Source organism: Lycorma delicatula, chromosome 7, assembly GCF_047948215.1.
Source record: "Lycorma delicatula isolate Av1 chromosome 7, ASM4794821v1, whole genome shotgun sequence".
NCBI classification, from domain to species: domain Eukaryota; kingdom Metazoa; phylum Arthropoda; class Insecta; order Hemiptera; family Fulgoridae; genus Lycorma; species Lycorma delicatula.
The window spans coordinates 32,183,607-32,201,074 of NC_134461.1; the positions used below are offsets into that span (position 1 = coordinate 32,183,607).

Consider the following 17,468-nt stretch of genomic DNA (forward strand, 5'->3'; position numbering starts at 1 on the left):
ATACATCTTTCTTTGTTTTTAATCAGTAAAACATCTGTTACATCTGAAAAAATGTAAAACATTTGTTATACATCCTAATTTATTTGTTTTTAATCGGTTAAAAGATTTTTTTTCAAGAAAAAATAAATAATAGACAAAACTTCAACGTACAAAACTTCTTTACAGAATTTGAATATGTTATTTTAATTGAATGTATGAATGTATATGAACGCTTTGCGTCTTGATTTAAGCATCGTTAGAAGTTTACAAAAATACACGAATTGCCGCGATAAGATTTTGTGTTCCATCTCAAAATAGGCGACAAAATTAACATTTTTTAATAATCATTACACGTCATTCTTCTAGGCCAGGGATCGGCAATGCGGCGCCCGCGTGTGCCATGGCGCCCTCCATAAGATTTATATACCCACTCACTATATTACACAACTACTAAGCCCAACAACCGTATCGGCGTCGCACGTATATAATTGCAATTATAATTATAATTGGGATATAAAGGCAATATAATTGCGCAAGCTCAGTGTCAGCAATTTGCAATCAAGGTCATCATATACGAGGGTAAGTCAATTATTATCCGCAATTTAGTTATATTTTTGTTTATGTTGGTAGTACTGTCGTGTTGCGTAGATGACACATGCGTAGTTTAATTGCTGTTATGTCTGTGAAGGTTTGATGCTGCTAGGTTAGTTCCATTGAATACTAGATCGTGGATACCGGTGTTCTTTGGTGGTTGGGTTTCAATTAACCACACATCTCAGGAATGGTCGAACTGAGAATGTACAAGACTGCACTTCATTTACACATACATATCATCCTCATTCATCCTCTGAAGAATTATCTAAACGGTAGTTACCGGAGGCTAAACAGGAAAAAGAAAGAAAAAAGGAAAGGTTAGTTCCATTAACGCTGCCCTGTAGTTAACCATGGCTGCTCTGCTTTCTGTTTGCACCAAAGAAGAGCAACGTTCAGTGATCCGTTTTTTGTGGTCGGCAGGTGTATCAGGGGCCGAAATTCATCGAAGACTTTCGGTACAGTATGGGAACAGTGTGTTGTGGCAATAGAGTGTCTACAAATGGATAGGAAATTCAAAAATGGTCGTGCAAGTGTTACGCAGGACGAAGGAGCCGGACGACCGTTTACCGCCACAAATGACGAAAATATTAAGCGTGCACGTGACATGGGTTTCTTAGACAGACAAGTAACTATCGATGAAGTGGTACACCGTCTGCAGATTAATCACGATTCTTCCTACGAAATCATCCACAACAGATTTGTGTTTCATAAAGTCTGTGCAAGGTGGGTCCCAAAACAACTCACATAGTCGCATAAACAAACGCACTTGGACATCTACCAAAAACATTTGGATTGCTATGGTAACGAACGGTGTATATCTTCTTAGACAGAATCATCACTGGTGACAAAACACGGATCCATCATTATGAGCTGGAGAGAAAATGGCAGAGTATGGAATAGAAACATCCAAATTCGCCCTGCAAAAAAAAGTTCAGGACCCAACCGTCCGCAGGAAAACTGATGCTTACGGTTTTTTGGGACTCACAAGGCCCAGTACTGGAACATTATGAGGAAAGGGGCACGACAATAAATAACGCGCGCGTTACAGTGAGATGCTTACTGCCAAGCTGAAGCCTGCAATTCGAAGCAAACGCCGATGACTGCTGTCGAAAGGTGTTGTGTTGTTGCACGACAATGACCGTCCACATACTGCTGCCCACACTGCTGAAACGCTTCAGAAACTCAACTTTGAAGTACAGGCTCATCCTCCATATAGTCCTGATCTTGCCCCTTCTGACTACCACTTGTTTGTCCATTCAAAGAGGCATTAAGGGGACCGTCGATTAACCTCGGACGAAACAGTGAAAGAAGCGGTGCATTCCTGGCTCGCAGCTCAACCGAAAACCTTTTATGAGAGCATGAGGTAGCTTGTGCAACGATGGACCAAGCGAGTTGAAATGCAAGGGGACTTTGAAAAATGATGTACATGTAAGTTTCCTATTTGCATTGAAATAAAATGTATAACTACATTGCAGATAATAGTTGACTTACCCTCGTACATCGACACACTTAGGAATATTCTCGGTTCTGATACATTTGGTAGTATGTTACCATATTCTGAGTGCTTCGTATTTTGAATGTTATTATCATTGATTATATTTTATTATTTACGTATTATTAGTAACCATATCAGGCAAGTTAGTTGCGCTTTTCACTATCAACTACGTATCGTACTGGTTAAACGGATTTTATAAATAACCCATCATGAATAATTGTAAAAGAAAAAGAATTTATTGTTTTAATGTTGACTGGGAAGAACAATTTTATTTCATTGACTTTAAAGGAAAATGTATCTGCTCATTGTTTAATAATAGTGTACCGCCCCCAATAACTTTTGAATTTGCGCCCTTGCTGACAAAAAGGTTGCTGACTTCTGTTCTAGGCTATTCAAGTTGGTTCAAACGCTCTGTTGTAAGGACTACTAAAATGCATAAAATATGTAAATATCAATTTTTTAAATCAAGAGTAAGATTCCAAAATAGCGGAAAAACCAACGGTATTCATATAGTAGGCTATCTACTTTTGTAGTTAGTTCTTAGATGGCGCTGCTGAAACGTTATATTACAATAAGATAATAAATACAAAAAAATAATGAGTAAATGGACTAATTTAAGGCTAGATTAATCTTGTTAATGTTATAATTGTATATTTGTAATTTTAAATATAATCTAACCAAACCTAACCTATGCTCGCTAATCTGACTAGCGAGCGTAGGTTAAGTTTGATTAGATTATATTTATAATTTCGGCATTAATTAATTCCATTTATTCTTAAATTAGTCCATTTATTCATTCTTTTTTGTATTTATTTTCTTATTTCAATGTAGCGCTTCAGTGGCGCCGTCTAAGAATTAATTAACTACAGAGGTATATCACCTAATTAATATGTTAGTACCAAACTAACTTTTAAATAACTGGGAAAAATCAAATTATCCATAAAACCGCCTAATACGAGATAAATTATATTTACTTCGCGAATGTAGTGGAAGCTGAGGTAATAACTTCGTTAGAAATAAATTAATAATTGAGAGAACATTAATAATAATAATCAATAATAAGTCTTTATAGACTTCTCATTGATGGAAGATACAGAGGCAATATTAAACTTAAAAATAAAAAGAGTCCGGGACCGGACGGAGTCCCTGCAGCCGTTCTCAAGAGCGTAATAGCTAAGGTGCCGTGGCAAACAGTTGACGTAGCAAACTATGGAATGAAAAAAAATGTTCCCAATTTGTTGGAAGGAGGGTGGTTTTCCTCCCGAAGAATAAAACTGGTGATCAACAGCCTGAATACCGGCCGCTATGTCTGTTGAACAATATGGGGAAGGCGGTCGAACATAGTATCCTGTATTTCGGACGAACTCAGGCATGAGTTATACTTTGCATAAATCAGTTGATTTGGAAGTAGAGAGTTCTAGCGTTCAAGTCCGGGTAAAGTCAGTTATTTCTACACAGATGTGAATACTAGATCGTGGATACCGGTGTTCTTTGGTGGTTGGGTTTCAATTAACCACACATTTCAGTAATGGTCTAACTGAGACTGTACAAGACTACACTTCATTTACACTCATACATATCATCCTCATTCATCCTCTGAAGTATTATCTGAACGGTAATTACCGGAGGCTAAACAGGAAAAAGAAAGAGAAGGGGAGTAAGGGTGGAAAAAGAAAAGACTTCTCGTTGATAAACGGTTTATCATTACTTTACTCGCATAGAAGATTTATTTGTTACCAACGATTTAATAACTAAATTATAATTCATTTTTAACATTTTAAACCTCAATAACATCAAAACCAAATTGTACAATAACCCTTTAAAAATGTGTGTTTAGTACTTAGTGATTTACAGATGATTGTCGCAAAGACAACTGAGATCATTTAAAAAGTTTAAAAAAAGTTTTGTTAGAAAGTTTGATTCGGTTAATCGTTAGAAAAGTTAAAATTTTTTATTAATCTCATCGCCAACCGTAATGAACGAGAAAATAAATTGTAAATCATTTATCCTTTTCTTTCAGGGAAATAATTTAATATAAATTTAATGACGCATAAATAGTTCATCAATAGGTAATTGTAAATAATATAATAATAGCTTGAATTAATATAATGAATTAATAATATAATGAATTCATTTTACAAGGTCGGTAAATAGTAAGTAATGAGACTGTTTTAATATTACTTTTTTTTAAAATTAGTAACAATTTTAAAATCTTCTTTTTTAAATTACAATATTAACATATTGTAATATGCAATATCTTCTTCAAAACAGCCTATACCACCAGAAATCATTATCTGAATTAGCTTTTAGTGGATCAGTTAACAGTTTTTTCAACGGTTTCAACCTTCCATAAGGTTCCTTTGAGGGTATTTTTAGTCTGGCGAAAAAAGGAGTTTCATTGATTCAAATCAGGTGAGTAGGAGGGCTGAAGATTTACAGGAATGTCCTTTAAGTCAAGTGTTCATTCAGAGATATGACCTTGTTTCCAGCATCCAAGTATTTGCAATCAGTGGTCGCACGCGAACAACCCTTTTCTTCGTATTTCAAGACTCTCACTGTGGTTAAACCGATTAAACTATTTTATCATCGAGACACGTATTCCTTATGGATAATTCCTTGGCTGTTAAAAAACAGATGAGCGTGCATTTGATTATAAATTCGCTTATTCTCGCTTTTTTGGGGCATGATTAGTCAGCTAGATCGTGGATACCGGTGTTCTTTGGTGGTTGGGTTTCAATTAACCACACATTTCAGGAATGGTCGAACTGAGAATGTACAAGACTACACTTCATTTTTACACATACATATCATCCTCATTCATCCTCTGAAGAATTATCTAAACGGTAGTTACCGGAGGCTAAACAGAAAAAAAGAGAGATGTGTAGCACTCTAAACTTTGAGTTTTCGTTTCGGGACCGTACTCAAAGACAAGATCATTACGACTTTGCTTCATCCTGTCAAATTATATGTCTTCCGATTGACAGTTGTTTTTGGAGGAAAGGCTTTTGGAAACCACCTTCGAGCACACATTTTCATGGCCAAATCGTGTGTTAAAATGTAAAATTTGTATTATTTCACTACAAATAAACCAAAAATATTTGACTAAATATGAACCGACTTGTACAGTTCAATTTTAATTAACTACACATTTTTTCCAGTCAATCAAAGGTTCAATTTTTCTTTGTAAAATTATATTGTTTTCTAAGTTGAAAAGTCTTCCAGAGCGGGGTTTATCTTTTATGGATTCATGATCTTTTAAAAATGATTTGTCACTCGGATTCTGTTACCTCGTTAAACATGTCCCCCTATTCATTGAAAGAATGAATGGGGAACATTCATTCCCCAGAAGCGTCTTCCCAAACTTTCATAGTGAAAGTTTAGCGCGATAAAGTTCGTATCAGACTCTGGGAAAATGCCACATGAATTATTGAAACAATGAATGTTTCCAATTTATTGAAAGAATGGATGGTGAATATGTTTAATGGAAGTTACAAATGTTCGAGTGACATAAGGCGTTTTTTGGAAGGTAGTGAGACCATTGTATTGTTCGTTAAGTCATGCAGTTTTGTTTTGTGTTACAAAAAACATAGAACAAAACCTCTTCAAGAAAACGCACATTAAAAAGAATCTTTGTGATGGTAGCGTGTTGAAATTCTTACCGAAGGCTCATGAGATTTTATCTAACGTCATGTACAGAGCGAGCCAGCAGTATTGCTATGCCATTCGTTGTATCAGCAGTCTTATTACTTCATTTAAATACCTCGTATATAAAAATAAATATTTTTGTACGCATTAAATATTTTTAAACAAGATAGTAGCAACCTTAATTAACTTTGGCCAAAAGTGAATTTATTGTCCACCATTATGAATTATACTTACAGTCGCCTCAGCTTGGTAAAGCTGTTGTATTAACTGCTGTAGTTCTGCTTGTTTACTTGATACTTTTCCTGCAGACTCAGAATCTCTTACTGTCCTCTGTATAAGTGGAAAATTAAAAGAATCATTCCAGGGTTGATAATGAGATAGTTCTGGTTTGTATGGAAATCGAGGTACTGTTTGACCAGCTGCCGCTGCTACATTCATTAAGTGTTCATTTAATACCGATCTTATTTGTTTTTCTTTGCCGTCTGATAATAAATTTCTCCCAAACTTATAACAAACAGTAAACAATAAAATTATTATTAGCATTTATTGAACATATTATTATTATTATTATTATCTAATATCATTAGTTTGTAAAAATATTATTGAATAAAACATATTAATTTAGAAATAAATTTCAGTGGTAACTTGGTAAAAATGACAGCTCTGAATATTTTGCAACCGTCACAGAAAGTTAAAAGTAAAACCTTATACAATGAATATCAACCTAATTATAACTGTCACAGATCCCCTTTTTATATAACACATTTAACGTATTTCCATTGTTGGAAGCATTTTTTCAAGTCAATTTTAGTGAGCACCGTTAAGTCGTCTTGTCGCATTTCTATCTTCTACGTCTTCAAATCTTTTTCTTTTAAGCTTAGGAAACAGCCAAAAATCGCAGGGAGCCATGTCTTGTGAGTAAGGAACCTGATGAAGTAGTTCGATCCCATTTCCCAAGAATCTTTGGATTAGTTGTGATTTATGGGCTACAGCGTTGACGTAATGCATTTTTCAAACGCCATTTTCCCAGACCTGTGATCTGTTGTTTTGAACAATATCTCTTAGCGAATGAAGAACAGTTACGTAGTACTCTTTATTGACAATCTGTCTTTGAGGAGCATACCCTTTATAAACCATGCCTTGATAATCAAAAAATATTGTCAGCATGACCTTTCACATTGGTTCATGATTATGTAGGTTTCTACCTTTTTTTGCCGCGGAGAACTTGAAGTTTTCCAGTAGGATGGTTGTGCCTTTGTCTCAGGGTCAGCCGTAGACCTATGTTTCACCTCCGGTTATTTTTTTTCATAAAATCAGGATCACTATCAGTACATTCCAGCATAACATATTACACAATTTGGAGTCGGTTCTTCGTTGGTTTGTGAATGAGAAGTTGTGGGAAAAATCTTTCTTCTACGCGTCGTATCCAGAGATTTTTCGTTAAAATCGATTGCACTGAGACAAAATTCCTACTTCATCTCTATGTTCACTCTCATGTTATCATTTATGTAAAACAAATTATATAACTATTTCTTCTTATTATAAAACAGCTGTAGAACTAGATTAACATGTATATATATATCACATAAGTAAGAACAAAGAGTTATAAAGCTCTTTAATTATTATTCGATGATGATTCATCATCATCTGTCGAACTCGCTGGAATTTTTCAGAATTTTTAATGGTGGAAGATCTGTCAGAGTGTTGGTTACTTTCAACAGACATTCGACCATCTTGAAACTCTGAAGCCACTCTTTAATTTGTGTAACATCCATAGTTTTATCTTCAAAAGCTGTTTGAAACTTCCTTATTGTCTATACTTGGGTGCCAACAAATTTCTGACAAAATACAGTTCTGCAACGGAAATACTAGTGATGCTGGGAAGGCCAAGAATATATGTTCTGTTGCCAACCACAAAACCACAACCAACCTAACTAACGTTTCTAGAGCCGTCCGTATAAACTGTAACATCAGGATTCTTGTTAGTTCAAATATTATAAAATTCCTTTTCTAAGATATCCGGATTTGTGTTCTTTTTATTACACTAACGAAGATCAAAGTAGTAATTATCAAGAGAAGGCTTCCAAGAGGGAGTAATAACATGGAACACCAGTAAGGGCTGGAGGTAATTTTATATTTAGAGCTGAGAAAAGACGTTGAGCTCTGATACCTAGTGGAGCAATAGACCTCGGCTATTCCTGGTATTGATCAACTTGCTGGTTTGAGAATACCACATCAAAGGTTGGATGAGTTGGTTGCGTTTTAATGTGAGCCACATAGAAGCTTATCACTTGCTTCCAGTTATTAAAAAGAGATGGCTCACCACTGTCCACCCGACTTACTACGGGGCTTAAGCGAAAAGCACCCGTAGCAAGACGGATGAATAAATGAACTCTAACCCGCGTGCATGCCTCAACTGGTTCACCATGTAAATGTAGTTGAGGGTCAACACGTCCCCTCAACCGGAAAAAGCAAACGTACTTCCAGGAAAAACGTGAATCCAGTAGATTTACACCAGGATTCTAAGCGGATTAATGTGTTTTGAAGCAGCCTCTCACCAGTAACTAAAGTTTTACATGCTACGCAAGTAGAAAAATCATCTACAAATAAAGAACACAATTGGTTTTCGCACGCAGTTTGTACTGTTATTTACTGCTACGGCAAACAAAGTAATACTTAGGATACTTCCCTGAGGTACTCCGTTTTCCAGTGTGAAACTTTCAAACAAAGTCGTTTCAACTCGAACTTGGAAGGACCGACTACTGAGAAAACCCCTGACAAATGCAAGGAGATTACCTTGTACACCCCATTCATGAAGTGTATTTAAAATTACTGTCCTCCATGCCGTGACGTACGCCTTTTATAAATCAAATAACACAGCAACCAGGCGTTGGTGATATAAAAATGTGTTTTGAATAGCAGCTTCCAGTGCAACTACGTGAGCAATAGACGATCTACCTTGGCGGAAACCGCACTATTCTGGGGCAATTACGACGTTTCTCTCAAGATACAACACTAGACGACGGTTTACATTTGTTCTATCACCTTACACAGGTTAGTGGTCAGGGAGATAGGGTGATAATTTGTGGGGCATGATTTATCTTTATAGGTTTTAGTATGGGGATAACCAGTGCCTTTGACCAAGAATCTAGAAACACTTGGTCAGAGAAAATTTTGTTATACTTACACAAAAGATGACCTAGTGCACTATCTGGGAGATGTGGTAACATACTGAGCCTGATATTATCATTTCCAGGGAAAGTGTCTCGAGAATTAATCAGGGCATACCTTGTTTCATTATAATAAAAGGGTATGTTTAATTCATTTTGCGAGTCTCCAATCACCAACGGGATATTTTCTACCTGCAACTTACACCTCACAAACTCAGGGCAATACGATGATGTAAGTGAAACTGGCCTAAATGACCTTTCAAATGTGGTCGCTATACCAACTGATGCGGTAACAAGGTTTTTGCCACTTTGCAGTCCAATCGGCTGCGGTGATTATACCGATCCATACATGGTTTGAACCTTTCTCCATACAACAGATGATGATGTACAAGAAACTGATTCCACGTAATTCATCCAAGAATTCTGTTAACACACCTAAACACTCAACAGCAAACAGCCCTCGCGTTGCGGAAGGCGCAAAGCAATTCAGTTGTCGGTCTTTAATTAAAATTAAGTTAAGCCCTAACGCTGATTCCTTAGTGCGCGCCTGCAGTCCCATTCCACCAAAGAACAGGAGGCTATCTTGGCTTCCCAGATGTTAAAGGGATGAATTCATTGGCGGTATCGAGAATTTGGTGTATAAACTTGGTAAGTTGGTGGATCGCGCAACCGCTTTTGTCATACCGGCCAAAGGTAAACTTGCATCCGATCCAGTCCGCTTTCTGAGCCACCCATCTACATGGCTGTCTCTGACCCAAATAACTATTACTGACTGAGATTGCAACTGGTCTGTGATCGATTCCAAAGAAGTTTTTGTAAACGCACCAGGTAAGACGTGCAAATAAGGTTGTTAAACAGAGGGACAGAAGATGCACGAAGATGTACCAAAAGAAGAGGATACAAATGTGTACGATCCATCGTTCAATAAGCAGAGATATAAGTTCTGCCTCAGTCGATCAACTATATTGCTTCGGGATGAACATGATAGTGAGCTCCAAAAATGGTGGGCGTTGAAATCAACAAATAATTGGCAGGATATGGGAATTTGGGAAAACAGACTGGATACATCATCCTCATTGATATCAGTATTTGAAGAAAGATATAAGTTGCAGTTTTTCATTTGGAATGGCGCCATTATCTTCACTGTGACTGCAGGGATGTTTGTCGCTAGTGGAATAGGGGCGGCTACTACGATTTCTTTCAGTAAAACAGCTACACCCTCAGTTTGATAGTTACATCTTTCGCAGACGTAATTGCGAAAGGACACATCATACGGAGGTCGGAGGTGAGTCTCCCGCAGACACAGTATTAAAGCATTTCCTTTTAATATCCTCAGGGTGGAACGGAGACCACAAAAATTTCACTGAATAATATTTGTAGTCATAGGAAAAACTTAGTTCCTTTTATGTATAGAAATTCTGCGTGCAAATTATTTATCAAATACAATCCGGTTTTTCCTTTTTGTTTTTATGATCTTTAAGTGCTTCATCAGGTGTTTCATCCGCCACTATATCCTTATGGAAATCTCGAGATGGAAGGGATTTGAAAGCCCGAGAGGACGGTGTTGCCGTTCTAGGGGATGATGTTTTATTAGATCCCTTTACATGGATCTTGGTTGTTTGCTGTGTAATTGGTGCAGGAACTTTCTGTGGTGGTGTAACAACTAACAATGAAGTTAGATATACCCCCACGAAGGTTTTCTAACGGAAATTACCTTCTTTCTAGAGCTCAATGCTGTAATTGCAGCTATAAGGATCTTTACTTGTTATGACAAAACTTGGACCAACTTGATCAGTTCTTTACATGATGTGCATTCGTTTCCTTTTTGTACATCACTAGAAAGAGCCTGGATAAAACTAACACCGGCTGCACAGGATCCTCATGTTGACGAATTTTCTGTATTCCCGACGAGCCACAGGAAATGACACTTTTTGTTCAGTAGTGCTTATTATCGCCTATTCTTCCTTATAAACGGGACATTCTCGAAACCCTTACAATTAAAAAAATATGAGAACCCTTACAATTAACACATTTTTCATTTTCAGTACATGTACTGTCATCATGTCTCGCACAACTTCAGCGTGCACAAACCTGTTCTTTAATGCAACCGATTTTAGTATGACCAAAACCCTGACACTGGGAGCAGCGTCTAGGGTTTGGTATGTACTGCCGCACACTGACATACAGGTAGCCTATTTTTTTTCATTCAGGGACTGTCGGAGTAGAGGAAGTTATAATCAGTGAAGATGTTGGTACTTCAGCACCGTTTTCCTTCCTCATTATCCTCTGAGCAGAAGTGACTGACTGGGTAAACAGTTCCTCTGCTATCTCTGATGATTCAATACCAGCTAAGTCACGACAAAAGAGATAACGCCCATTGCTGGAATTTAAGTTTTGTGGCCCACCACCACCTCGTCCTTCCCTCTGAACCTAAGAGCTTCCCGACTCTGTTCGACATCAGTAACATCAATCAACAGGGTGCCACTCCTAAATTGTTTAATTGATTTTGCAGATCCACATACTGCAACACCGCACTTGTGTATTAAGAAAGGTGAAACCTTTGTAAACGAATCACCTTCTTCCTTATATTTCACAACAATAAAACGTATTATTTATGTCTTAGCATTCACTATGTTATTTCTCTTATCACCAGACACATCCTCAACCGACAACATCGATCGAAGTGTCTTTAAGCTCCCGGGTTTGTTGGTTTTTCAAATGCACTAACAACCACGAAAGGAGTTTTTGAAGGAACAGACATGTGGTTCCCACGAGTACCGGCGATATAACGGACCGTTCCAGCAGAGCGCACGCGTACTGAAGCTAGATCCTAAATACGACTGGGTTCTCTCACGTGGCCAAGGACATCGTTCAAGACTCACTACGTAGAGCCTTCTACCCATCGGCACGATAGTTTCCACCTTGGGTTACGGTTGCAACAGAGTGTAAGTAAAAAACGTAGTGTAGAATGTTGTTTTGTAAGGGTTATGTTGTAATTTATATATTGTTCTTGCTGTAGTACAAAGTATTCTGCAGCTCTGTTACAGTGGGAAGAAAAGCTGTAGAGACTAGACCCGTGTACAGTTTGCAGTTCCTGTTCCAAAACATCAATACAGCAAAACAGGCGAACAGCAGTTTGCTAATTCACAGCAATACCACAAACAGAAGAACAGCCGTGTATGGTTTAATCTCCAGTAGATACAGTTTAATCATTTGTGTCAAGTTTTACAACGGAAGATTCAGAATGAATTCTAATAAATGATAAAAGTGGACAATGACTAAAAGTTCTGATCAGAAAATCTTTTTATTATGTTTTTTACTCTTGTATTAAAATTTACTGATATAAAATTTGTATTGCTACTTTAACAATAAATTTAAAATATTTACTATACCGAAGAGTTAAGAAAAGTTTTTTTTTCTGTGTATGCATGTTCTCATACGGGTGGTTTTTTTTAGTTATTTTTCCTTTTATTGCATTGAGAAAATCGTCAAATGAAGATTTTGACATACGTAGGTAATTAAACAATTTTTCATCGACACTTACTTCATTGAATAAAGTGAAAAAATGACCGCACTCTGGTCTACTACTCGCAATATGGTATATCCACATACGTCGTAGCTTCCGTTGTCTTTTTCATCGATAGTATATAAAGGATAATACAAGTATCTTTTCAATATCTTGGTTCACATTTTTCACCTACTATACTATTTGTATTGATTTTAAATAAAATCAATAAATAAAACTGGTTTAATCTTTTCACTAATAAACGTTTTTATCTAGGACTGCGATAAAATATTTCACAACTGGTGGTACAGAAGTATCGTCAACCGACTCGTTACACAAATTTACGTAACATAAACCGACTCTATAAACGCAGTGGTCATAACCGCTGTACATGTCATTAGCCTTACAATCTACGACAGTTCCCTTCCTTTCGCTACAAGTAGTAATCGGTCTCCAGAAATCATGGGGAGGTGGGCTTCCATCTCTCTCAGTTGTTGACTGGGCATGTAGGGTTTGGGGCTTACCTCCACCGCTTTGACAGAAGGCTCGAACCGGTTTGCCAATACTGTGAAGAAATAGATACCGTGGAACACACGATATTGTGTCACCGGTAGGATGAACTGAGGCACACATGGGCCATTCAAGGACTGAAACCGGATAATACCGTACAATACATGTTAAAGGGACATCGTAAATGGGACGCTGTAGCATTCTTAGTCACGAATACTAACGAACGAGACGCTGTTGAGTGAAACAGTGTAACCTGGAGGTAGGGTCTTACAGGGGCAGCTCTGCTCATGAGCAGAACTGCCCCTGTAAGACTAATGCCTCAGCGAACCATGCTCTCATGAGAGCATGGTTCGCTGAGGTGGACCACTCTTGATGACTGACCGGGGACCCCCTGAGATCGTGGGTAATAAAAAAAGACCGAGACCCGGCTGGATCCCTCCCTAGGGAGGGTGTACGGTTAGAGGCAGGCGTATAAAAGACCCAGTCCCGGCCTACTGGATGAATGACCCCCGCGGGGAACGGCATAGCCCGGTCCCGCGGGGTCTCGGTAGGTTAGAGGTAAAGGCAACCTCTGAGAGTGTGCAATCCATAAGCTGGTCCACCCTCCTAGGTATGGAGAAAAAAGAAGTAGCTACCGCAACATAAAATAAGGTCGGATAAATTTTTATCACCCTAGTATATAAATAATATAATATATATAAACTGCTTATAACGTAATTAAACTTTAGTATGAATCAAATTTAATTCTATCTCTTTATCAATTTATTATTTCTCTCTATCAACTCTCGAATTATAAATTTAATAGTACAATTCCTTATATCATATACAAAATAATAAATGAATAAAATATTTTTCAATCAATTGTATTTATGTATATACTTAATTTTGGATAAAATAAGTACGGTAAATTAAACCATCATAAATCATATTATAAATCTAGTTTCCTTTTCCATTATTAATCATTTTTTTTAATAAATAAAGTCAACTTAAATATGTTTTAAATGCCACAGAAAATTTATTCTACAATAAATAAATTCAAATTTAAATTTACTTTATTTTAAGTTAAATAATATAGTATTGCCGATCGCCGTGGCGGAGTGGTAACGTCTCGGCCTTTCATTTGGAGGTCCGGGGTTTGAATCCCAGTCAGGCATGACATTTTTCACACGCTACAAAATTTCCATTTCATATTTCCATGCACAAGCTTCAAGCTTAAATGTTGAATTAATCATCCAAGGAAAAAAAAAATTACATTTAATAAGTTAAGTAACCATTCTTGTCTAGACAATTAGTTGAATCAAAAAAATTATTTTTCTTAATACTTGTAAGCATAGAAGCGTTCGAAGGCTAGGCTCGCAACCAATCCCTCGGTAAAGCATTGCACAATTTCTCTCTAACATCAAAAAGAGTGGCTATCGTAAAAGAGTGCTATCCGATCTGTTTCAATCGTAATAAAATTTTGTTTCCTTTGTCGGATCGTATTCCACATCCGGATGAAAATATCGGGAAGGTTTGCCGACCAGGCAACACGGTTGTAAAGCTTTCCTTGCTGTATTTATTTGCTTAGCTTCTTCCATTGTTTTCAAAATGGTATAGTAATGTTTAACAGTAAAATACTTATCGTTGTGTAAAAAAAAACAGTTCAATTAACTCTCCCTAAACCTTGAACCAAGCCCCCCCCCCCACCATTTTGGTGACGAGGAATACTTAACAACAATTTCATTCGCTAATAATTCTCTTAGGTAAATTTTTCGCTAAAATAAATCTATTTCAATAATTAGGGTTAAATAGGAATTACATAATCTAGATCGAGTTTTATAAAGATTTAAATACATCAATCTTCTACAATCACAAGTTATGATACTGTATTTCCTGATTATAATTTTCTGGAATCAGAGACGTTAAAGAAAATCAATAAACACAAAATTTGTCTGATTTTTTCTGGATTGTATTCAGAAATGAAAAAAATAAACACCAAAGATAAGTTTATAAAATACAAAAGATGAACCGTTATTTTTTAGTTTTATCAGGGTGTCAAATATTTGAGTAAATCAAAAAACTGGCTACTCAAACTTTTAACACTAAAATACGAGTACTAAATCTTTTTTTTATAATTTTGTGTAACATAATAGTCACTTCAGCAAAAATGATTGAAATTATATTACATTTATTTTTAATTGAAAGTATATTTCATCAATTCATCATTAAAAAAAATATATTGTAGATAGAAACAAAACCTTGTTGAATAAGAAAGAATGAATGAATGAATAAATAAATAAATAATTTATTTAAACAATATTAAGTACATTAAGTATTAATGTACTAATGTATTAATGTAATTAAGTATTAACAATATTAAGTACCATATTTATTCGAGTATCCCCCGCACTTTTTTTCTTGGAATTGAAGAGAAAAAACAAGGGTGCGGGGCTTACTTGAAACATAGCTTTTAGTCAGGATAATTTATTTGAAGTAATTTTTTTCTTAGAATTACCTAAATTTGCCTAAATGTAAGTATAGTTATATTAAATTTTCGTATATCAATACCGGATGCCGCTTATACAGAATACATCCTTAATTATTAACATCCTGTTCTTATTATCGATAGAAACGAAGTTACGGTATATTTATAAAACTGATTCATTCTGTATAGGCTGCATCCGGTTCTAATGACACTACAGTTACAGTATCAGTTACCCGTCGTCGTCTTATCTATTCGCCATAATCAATAGTCATTGTACTGTTTGTATATGTGGACGGTTATGTACATTTTATCTGTTTAGTTTATCTTGTAAAGTTTAATATGGTGATTTATTTTAATTACGGGATTAAAATGAGTACTAAAGGACAACGTCTACGATCTTTTACAGTAAATGAAAAACTGCGCGTTATAGAAGAGGCTGAAAAAATTGGAAATAGGGCGGCAGGAAGAAAATTTGACGTAGATGAAAGTTTTCGAGACTGGCGTAAGAGGAAACAACTTCTGGTGAAAGGCACTTCTGGTGAAAGGCAACTAATAAAAGGGCTTTTCGTGGCTTAAAACCAAAATACACAGACATAGAAAAAAATTGTATGACTTTTTATGGAAAAAAGGAAATGCGGTGCGGTTATGCTATCACGACAGAATGTGTCAATCATATCATCGTGAAATCGCTAAATCATTGAATAAAGATGATTTTAAAGCAACCCGTGGATGGGTAATACGATTTTTGCACGAAATGATTTGTCAATAAGACGAAAGATGACCATTTCTCAACGACTTTCAGACGCTTATGAACAAAAAATATTACATTCTCACAAATGCATAATAAATCTTAGAAAAGATAAAGGCTTCTCAAATAGGAAACGCTGATCAAACCCCGGTATATTTTGAAATGCTATGACAAAACCGTAAACAAAAAAGGTGGAAAAAGTGTTTACGATTCGCACTGGTGGTAATGAAAAACAAAGGTATAGCGTTATGCTTTGCATTACTTCTGATGGATCAAAATTACCTCCGTACATTGTTTTTAAAAGAAAAACTCTTCCTACCGTACAGGTAAATGGAGTTATTATCAGAGCACAGGAATTAGGTTAGATGGACGAACCTTAATTTTAGATCGGATCAGGTGTGTATGGCAAAATCGATCAGGAGATTTACTTAATAAAAACAATACCGGTATTCTAGTAATGGATAGTTATCGGGGGCATACGACAGATAAAGTGAAAGATATTTTAAAAAAGGGTATGACAGACCAAGTAATAATTCCAGGCGGATTGACATCTCTATTGTAACCACTAGATGTCTGAATTAATAAACCGTTCAAATCTGCATTAAAACAACTGTACAGTAAATGGATGGCTGATGAAAATTTCTTTCTCACGCCTACAGGAAGAATCAAATGCCCAGATTTTAACCAGATTTGTGTTTGGATAAAAGATGCTTGGGAAGGCATTTCCAGCAATTAGTAAGGAAAAGTTTTAAAAAATGCACAATCTAATCTAATGAATCGCAATCTAATGAACTTGATGGTAGTGAAGACGATCACCTTTTTCAGAGCAACGTGGAGACTGCCGGTAACTCTTCTACAGACATTGACAGTGACGGTGAATAATTAAAAATAAAATCCCATATTAAAAAGTGTACTGGAATGATCCTTTTCAACAAGATACTTTCTTTTCGTTTTACTGGCCTACTGATTCTGAAACTAGTACTTACGGTAATTAATTATTAATGTAATATTAATATTATAATTTAAATGAACGAATTAAATGCTTTACTTTCTGAATATTTTCGTATTTTTTTATCATATCTTTTGCACTTTAAAATACCAATATATACTAGATTTTTTTTCGATTTTCGGTCCGAAAAATCTAGGTGCGGGGCTTATTCGGTGGCGGGGGTACTCGAATAAATACGGTAATTTAGTTACTTATTTAGCATTATGTTACGTAAATTTCATTCATGTCTGTTCATCCACATTTAATGAAACGATTAAAATAGACTTGCTACTTGGAAATTAATTTAAATTAAAACTATTTTCATAATAGAATAAATAAATACAACGTTTATTAAAAAAAAAAAAAAATA

General features: G+C 36.0%; 1 protein-coding gene across 1 annotated transcript in view; it reads right to left on the reverse strand.

Annotated features, from left to right (window-relative positions):
• LOC142327352 (uncharacterized) overlaps nucleotides 1–17,468 on the reverse strand; it is an 80,031-nt gene that overhangs the window by 11,216 nt on the left and 51,347 nt on the right. Inside the window, exon 5 of the mRNA XM_075370322.1 lies at nucleotides 5,948–6,217. Coding sequence (XP_075226437.1) covers nucleotides 5,948–6,217 — 270 coding nt within the window. The remainder of the gene's footprint in view (nucleotides 1–5,947; nucleotides 6,218–17,468) is intronic.